We start from the raw sequence: 8,549 nt of genomic DNA on the forward strand, positions 1-8,549 counted from the left end.
TCTTTTGGAACAAAGCAAGTAAGGTGTTTTGTTGAGCAAAAGTGCCAGAATATGGTAACTTAATTAGATTTCTAAGATCAAAGGATATATGGCATACATGGTCCTTCTCATATATCATTCAACATGTTTATTGTGTATATGCCATGATATGCATTGTGATAGTCACTGAGTTACAGAACCATGAAGACAGACCCAGTGTTTTGCCCTTTGATGTATCTGCTCCATTTTTTTTAATTTCAAGTCTTCCATCCCCCTGCCACTTGTTCTCAATGTTTTAGTCACAATGAACTAATTAATGTCCCACAAACATACTGTACTGTCTCTTACTCCTGGTTGCTTATCTTAAGTTGTTCCTTCTGCTTGGAATGTCCTCTCCGTTACCTCCTGCTGCTCACTCTCACCTCCTCCTGTGCTGCCTCAAAGCTTGGCTAACTCACTCGTCTTCCATTTTTAAATTTAGATCACTTTCTTCAGGAAGTCCTCCTTATTTTCTTAATATCCATATCATAACATTTGTCTTACTCTGCTGAAATTGTCTGCTTACTCATCTGCATAACCCATTAGACTGAACTTCTAGAAGCAAAAAATTGTTTTTTTGTCTGTCATTTTCTATTAGTAGTTTAGTTTTCTCTTTAGTAACCTGCCATGTTAGATACATTATTCCTGTTATATAGTATTATTATCTAATAAACTTTACTTACTATTATTCATTGTATAGATACCCAATTCGTAATTGATATTACAGCTACAGTTACACTGTGTTAAAAGTGGAAGGACTGAATGGAAATATATTAAAATAATAATCATAGTTGTATCAGAGAAGGAGATTATTATATGTTTTTCCCCCTTTTTTGAAATTATCTTTAATGAGATCGTATTACTCATTTTATGGAAATTTTGGGTTATGAAAAACAGGCAAAGGGAATTGGAATATATCTTTTAAAAATAACCTTTTATGTTAAAACATCATTTCTCATTTGGTTATGACCTAATTCTGAACATACTGGTTTCATTTATTTTTGTACACCCTGAGCCCTTCAGCTTCAGCCCTTAGTTGTAGCTTGGCTTTATGAATTCACAGTCAGCTAGCTCACCTCCTGAGAAGATGCAGCTTACAAGAATGCGGTTCACAAGGGCTTTAGGTTTTTTGCTGCCTACTCTTTCCTATTCCGTACTTCCTCATTTGAGTTCCTGCTAGGAAAGTTTAGTGAATAGGAGCAGTTATTCCCTTTTATTCCCTAGCATATAGTGACTCTGAATGAGAAAAGCCACCAGAAATGATCCAGAATATTAACTGGGTACTGCACTTCAAAAAATGTACTTAAAGATACATTTTAAAGGGAAATAGAAAGATTTGGGGGGATAGTTAGCCATAAAAAGAATAGGACTTACATTTTTTGAGTACCTACCTATATGCTAGCTCTTGTGCAAGCTACTTTCTTTTGGTTATCCAGTGTAAACCTCCTAACAATCTGAGGTTCAAAATGGAACCTTAGTAGTTTTAGGAAATGAGATTCGAGCTTAGACCTGTTTGGCCTCAAAGCCTAAGTTCTCAACCATTATGCCACAATGCCTCAAGCTTCTAATAGGATCTCCTTCCAGGCCAAGATAGTTGATTCTGGGATAGTTTGCATTGTCTTTAGGATAAAATCTTAAGTTCCTTTGCATGATGTACTAAGGTTTTTTGAAATGTATATCCCCACCTACCTGTCCCGTCTTTTCTCTTACCACTTCCTCCATCACTCCTGTCTCTATATTGCAGATTGTTCTGCATTTCCCCAAACTTGATGTGCATTCCTGCTTTCATGCTTTTGTACATGATACTCCTTTTCTCTAAAATGCGCCCCACCCCCTCCCTATTTTGCCTAAATTTTTCCTTGTTTTTTAAAACTCAAATTAGTCATTCATCTTAGGAAGATTTGTCTCTAACCTTCAAAGACTGGGTTAGCCCTCTCTTCAGAACATTTTGCCTGTTCTGCTAGCAATTATTACATGTTGTGTGTGTGTGTGTGTATATCTTATATGTCTCTCATGACTAATTTGAGCAAATACCAATGCTCTATTCTTTAAAAAAATTTGTTCAGTATTCTCTGCATTTAGCATAGTTCTTAGCCAATGGTAGGTACTGAATATATCTTTGTGGAATGAAGGGATATTTCAGTGAGTGAACTAATGTTTTAAATGTCTTTTTCCCTTGTTGTTGAAATGCAGAGCCAGGCTTTCGAGGACTGACTCCTCCAATTCCTTGGGAACATGCACCGCGTCCCCATTTCCCCCTTGTCCCAGCTTCGTGGCCTTATGGTTTGCATCAGAACTTCATGCATCAGGGAAATGCCCGATTTCAGCCCAACAAACCTTTCTATACTCAAGGTACCATGGCATACAAATTAGTTAACAGGCTTGGGTGGGTTTCTGGGATAGAGAGCCTTAGTGAAGGCCAGGATCTGGGAGTGAAAATTCATGAATTCAGTAAACATTTACTGAGAGACCATACTGTGTGTCAGATAGTGCTAGGTGCTTGTTGCTCAAGCAAGAGTAAAACAAAATCTCCATTACCTGATGCACATTTTATTAGGAAAGCCAGACATGTTAAATAGAAAAGGAGTTTAGATGAATCAGTTAACATTACCCTAGCAAATCCAAACAGGATGTGGATTTAAGAGATTGTTACATCACAAGATTTTGACAGTTGAGCTAGATCTTGAAAGAGATGCAGGAATATTTTTTGCCTAGAGATGAGAGAGGAGGAGTATGCTTAGCTGAAGGATTAATATATGCAGTCACTGAGTTTTGCCTGGCATAATGAAAAAGAAGAGAAAATATTAGGGCTAGAGGACAGAGGTATATGGGAAAGATGGTGATAAAATAAGGCTAGAGAGGGTAGGCTTAGACCATATTATGGAGTTTGGACTTGGTTTACTGAGCAATGGGGATCTAATGAAAGGCTTTTAGTGGAACGAAGACATAATCAGATTTGTTTAGTAAATGTAGGACTTGAATGACATTAAAATTTATTATGTTCTGCTGGTGCTATTATAGTACTAATAGTGGCTTTCACTGCGTAATGAATATTGTAAACTAAGAATTCGTAGAAACTTGGAGCATTTTATCTAACCTACTTGCCTCAGAGGTATTTGTTCTTATGGGCATTGTCTGAGTCTGGCCATATACTACTGGGGCATCCCTGTATTATAGAGTGGCAGAGCCTTGACTGTGGTTGAGCTCTTCTCTTGAGCAAAGAACTGGGACTGAAGGAAGTTATTATTAGTCATAAGCTGTTTTAGGAGGGGAGAGGTCTGCAACTCTTCTCTAGTGGGTTTTTTCCCTTTGATTCCTCCTCTCTGTCTTCCGTGTCCTTTCCTTTTTTCACATAGATATTTCCTTCCCTCCTTCCTTTTTCTCCCCACTCTCTCAAATGTTTTGCAGCATGCTTTATCTCCTCCTATTATATAAATAGAAAAAAAAAGAAAGTTAACTGTAAGTTAATTCTAAGGTGTTGTCAGATAAACAGGCACAAGCCTTTCAGTTTCCTGTCTGTGTTGTATCCAACAGACAGATGTGCCACCCGTCGGTGTAGAGAGCGTTGTCCCCACCCACCAAGAGGAAACGTGTCGGAGTAATGCGAGTCCATTTTCTTTCAGCTGGTCTACCGATGCACAGCAACCAGCCAATCCTGCTGTCTCAAGGGTATCCGTACCTCAATGTCAGTTACATTCAGCAGAAAAAGTGACATTTAATGGAAAGCAAAACAAATCAGGTCCTGATTTAAAATTTTAACACGTTTAGATAGCTTATTTAAATTCTAAGACTGTTTTTACAGACTGTATTATTTGTATATAAATATGAACTATAGTTTTTACTAGTATCACCAAATTGAGTGATACAAATTTCATCTATTTTATTACCCTATTTTTAAGGGAATTTTATGTTTTGTTTAACCTTGATGAATTGTATAAAGAGAGAATTTAAAAAATTACATTCTTTATTTTCTATTAGCTGTATTCATACTTTGGTTGCTTCAGACTTTATATATTGTTCTTAAGAGTTAGGAAAGAATTTCATGTGTTTTAAATTTGTCACTTCTATTCTTTACAGAACCTTGTAGTGCCAAAAACTTTTTAAAAGGTCAAAAAATAAAATAAAATTACAACATGAAGATTCAGATTTTTTTTCTTTTCCATACTTGTATATTGAACATTCAAACTTGAACGGAAAGTTGATTTTGTCTGTATTTGAAGTACTTCTATTTTAAGTTAATAAATCTTTTTGACAAGAGTTAAATTTGGTTAATTCATCTGTTGTATAGATGATGGAAATACTATGTAACGAGATTTCTTTTAATTTCAGTGAATAGAGCATTCTAACTCTCAGGTTTTAGTTTTAGAGAGTCAAGTATCATTTCATATCCTTTATTTGGTTGAATGTTCACAACACCCATTATGAGGTTGATAGAAGCAGAAGCCATTTCCATTTATCTTTGAAAATAAAAACTGAAATGCAAAGCAGTAAACTCCAGAAAGCAAATTTACATGCTGGAGTCTGAATTGAAAAGTATTTGGAAAGAGTGTTTTAAAACACTGAAACTAATATTGGCAATTAGAGTGGAGGGAAGATAACTTTTTTTTCTTTTTTTTGAGACAGAGGCTGTCTCTGTCACCCAGGCTGCAGTGCAGTAGTGGGATCTCGGCTCACAGCAACATCTGCCTTCTGAGTTCGAGCGATTCTCCTGCCTCAGCCTCCTGAGTAGCTGAGATTACAGGCATGTGCCACCACACTTGGCTAATTTTTGTATTTTTGGGAGAGACGAGGTTTTACCACGTTGGTCCAGCTGGTCACCTGTCCTGGCCTCCCAAAGTGCTGGGATTGCAGGCGTTGAGCCACCATACCCAGCCCAGACTCTATTCATTTTGAATCCTATACTTCCACCTGGAAAGCACACTTGCCAAGGTGATAATTATTTACCAGTAATATTTGGAATTATTATTGGGTATTGGAATTCAGACTCGAGTTGTTGGTGGCATAATGTTTCAGCTGTTTTAGCAGTGAGGTGAGGTAATTTTCTCTAACCCCTTAATTAAGTCTGTCCAGTTGCCTGGGAAGGCTAAATGATGCTATAGATCTATTTGGAAATGTGCAGAATAAGTAGATAAAAATGTAAGGACAGTGGGCTATCTTTGCTGTGTTTCCTCTGATACACATTACTTTAAAATAGGAGACTGCTTGGGCTCTTTCCATATTTTGCAACATGGAAGACACTTGAAACCTGTTGCAGGAGATTGAGGGTATTTGTGCTGTATTTACAGCCCTGAGTTAAAGTCAGGTATATTTACTATTTTTTCTTATTAAAGTGTCAGCATCCTTCAGAATCCTATTAAGTGGTGGACTTAAATCATTTGTTAACAAGATACCTGACCCAACTATGCATTTATGTTAAAATGACTTGGAGCATTCAAGATTTAAATTAACATTTGGTACTTCATGTCCTTCCACATCTTGGAGAACAGGTAATGATGTATACAGTGGTGTTTATTATTCTCTTTACTTTTGTACATATAGTAGGCCCTCCATATCCATGGGTTTTGCATCTGTGGATTCAACCAACCACAGATTGCAGATATTTAAAAAAATTGTGTCTGTACTGAACTTGTACAGTTTGTTATTTCCTAAACAATACAGTATAACACCTTTTCCCACAGAATTTACATTGTATGAGGCATTATATGTAATCTAGAAATGATTTAAAGTATAAAGGAGGATATGCATAGGTTATATGCAAAGACTACACTATTTTATATCAGGGACTTGAGCATCCTTGGATTTTGGTATATCTGTGGGAGGTCCTGGAACCAATCCCCCACCAGATACCAAGGGGAGGATTGTATTTGAAATATTCATTAAAAATAAAACAACTTCCAATAACAGAATGCCTTTCTTCCTTAAGGAAGGCAGTATAATACCCTTCAGCCTTTCTTCCTTAAGGAAGGCAGTATAATACCACTTGGCAAAAGCTATTAACTGGCAACCTAGTAACCAATAGCCTAGGTTTTACTTATATGATAGTGTTATAGATACTAGTTTTCAGCATCTCATTTGCCCCTCCTTCAGTAACTGCCAGTGTTCAATAATTGGCAAAACTGTTCTGTCGAAAAACAGAATGTAGTTTAAAATTGATACAGTAGAAGCTCAGATTTTAAGTTTGCAAAGTAGATTATGAGTTCAGATTCATTGTAGAGCCATTAAGTAGAAAATTATCAATCTTATACAGGGAGAACACACACATTTAAGACCAAATTGTTTTGAAATATTCTGTTTAATAACATGGGGATTCGTATTTTCCCTTGACATTGGGATGATTAAAAATATAAATATGATGTACTGTGTAATATATTTGTTTATATTCCATACAGATGGACATTTTTGCTGTTTCCAGTTATTCGCATATAAACATATATATTTTATATATATATATATATAATGTGTAAAATGATGATGGGATAAAGCTTTTTGTGTGTACATGTAATTATTCTATCAGGGTGAATTCCGTAAGTGGGATCACTGGGTAAAAGGATCACAAGTTCTAAGGTTCCTGCTACATTGCTACATATTGCCAAATTGCCCTTCATAAAAGTGGTTATCAGTTTGTAGTTCCAGCAAACAATATGTAAAATGTGTTGGTATGCTTATATAAAAGCTTTCAACTCCCAGCAACTCATTTCTTCCTTGAAGAAATTAACATGTTTATTGTAAAAAAAAAATATGCATTATACAAAAGTACAAAGTTTAAAAATCAAAAGTTCATCAGCCAGACAGAAGTACTATCTGGTCAACTTCATTCATTCCAACCATCTCTCTTAGTCATATAGGCACATATATACAAAGTTTTACAAAAGTGGGCTCATATGCTATATTTAATAAATACAGCAAATTAACAAAAGGAAAACAAGTGTGAAACTGAAAAAATGCTCAATTTAAAAACACTTTTCCCACAAGAGAATCTAGTCTTGTAAGATTCCTCCTAAAATTAAGGACAATTACGGAAAACAATAAAGAGGCTATTTTTTTTTTCTAGCTTCATGTATGTTTTAATTAGAGACTGTGATTCCTGCTATGAAAGATGAAACCAGCACTCTACTTATTTCTATATGGACAGTATTTGTAATATTTAATTTTGACTTTATAATCATTGCCTATTATTTTTAAAGTTTCGGAAGTATTTACTAACACTCCTTTTACTGATTCTTTGTTCCTAAGTCCTTAATTTGATTGATTTCTTCTTTAGTTAAATTTCATTATTGGGTAGTTTTTTTCTCAAAGGCTCATGATTTGTACTTTTAAGTTTTTACAAACTTGAGGACATCTATAGCCTTCGTAAAGTATAAAATTTCTGGCACGCTTTTTCTCAAATCTTTGGAGCCTTTTGCTTCGTTGCTGCCTTGTTACAGGATCTCAGACCATCCTGACCCCATTTAATTCTTTTTATTTTTTTGAGATGGAGTCTCACTCTGTTGCCTAGGCTGGAGTGCAGAGGTGTGATCTCGGCTCACTGCAAGCTCCACCTCCCAGGTTCATGCCATTCTCCTGCCTCAGCCTCCCGAGTAGCTGGGACTACAGGCGCCCGCCACCACGCACAGCTAGTTTTTTGGTATTTTTAACAGAGGCGGGGTTTCACCATGTTAGCCAGGATGGTCTCGATCTCCTGACCTCGTGATCCGCCCGCCTCGGCCTCCCAAAGTGCTGGGATTACAGGCGTGAGCCATTGCGCCCAGCCGATTCTTTTTAAACCATCAGAATATTTTATTCTATATATTTCTCTTTTCCATTTTTTTTCTCCAACTTATCTTCTCTGTGCTGTTTTATGTTTTGTGGTTTCTAGTAAGGCCTTGAAACTCCACCAATCTTATTTTCCATCTCTTTTGAATGTCTGTGCTTGTTTAAAAGTTCATGTCTGCTATCTTTTTTGAATGTGTGAATTTGTCACATTAACCTTTCTGAGGGAGTAGGCAATCTGTGATAATTCTTTTCTAATCATTCTCTTCGATCTACTGAAGAATAACAGGAAGAGGTTAGAGGAATGAGCTTTAAGTTGGGTTGTTATATTGGAACCCTCTCACCAAACCTATTCTTTCTTTTTTTCTTTTTTTTCCGAGATGGAGTTTCGCTCTTTTTGCCCAGGCTGAAGTGCAATGGCACGATCTCAGCTCACCGCAACCTCCACCTCCTGGGTTCAAGCGATTCTCCTGCCTCAGCCTCCTGAGTAGCTGGGATTACAGGCATGTGCCACCATGCCTGGCTAATTTTGTATTTTTTAGTAGAGACAGGGTTTCTCCACATTGGCCAGGCTGGTCTCAAACTCCCGACCTCAAGTGATCTGCCCTTCTTGGCCTCCCAAAGTGCTGAGATTATAGGCGTGAGCTGCCGCGCCCGGCCAAAAATCCATTATTTCTTTTGCCCCTTGGAACACATCTCCCTTAATTTCTTAATATTAAAAGGCGATTGTGCCCTAGGGCAAAGCTTTTAAGGCAGTGTATTTCAAATTATTGGAAGTGAAA

General features: G+C 36.8%; 1 protein-coding gene across 10 annotated transcripts in view; it reads left to right on the top strand.

Annotated features, from left to right (window-relative positions):
* Nucleotides 1–4,281, top strand: part of TUT4 (terminal uridylyl transferase 4) — a 127,284-nt gene extending 123,003 nt beyond the window's left edge. For 7 of the 10 annotated variants that reach the window (XM_007978739.3, XM_007978745.3, XM_007978740.3 and 4 more), the window contains 2 exons: nt 2,212–2,370; nt 3,642–4,158. In XM_007978739.3, coding sequence (XP_007976930.1) covers nt 2,212–2,370; nt 3,642–3,730 — 248 coding nt within the window. In that variant the 3' untranslated portion in view covers nt 3,731–4,158. Of the gene's footprint in view, nt 1–2,211; nt 2,371–3,552 lie in introns of all 10 variants that reach the window. The other 3 variants (XM_007978742.3, XM_007978743.3, XM_073007300.1) reach the window with 1 other exon arrangement.
* The last annotated feature ends 4,268 nt before the right edge of the window (nt 4,282–8,549 follow it).

This window comes from Chlorocebus sabaeus, chromosome 20 (assembly GCF_047675955.1).
Source record: "Chlorocebus sabaeus isolate Y175 chromosome 20, mChlSab1.0.hap1, whole genome shotgun sequence".
Classification (NCBI taxonomy): domain Eukaryota; kingdom Metazoa; phylum Chordata; class Mammalia; order Primates; family Cercopithecidae; genus Chlorocebus; species Chlorocebus sabaeus.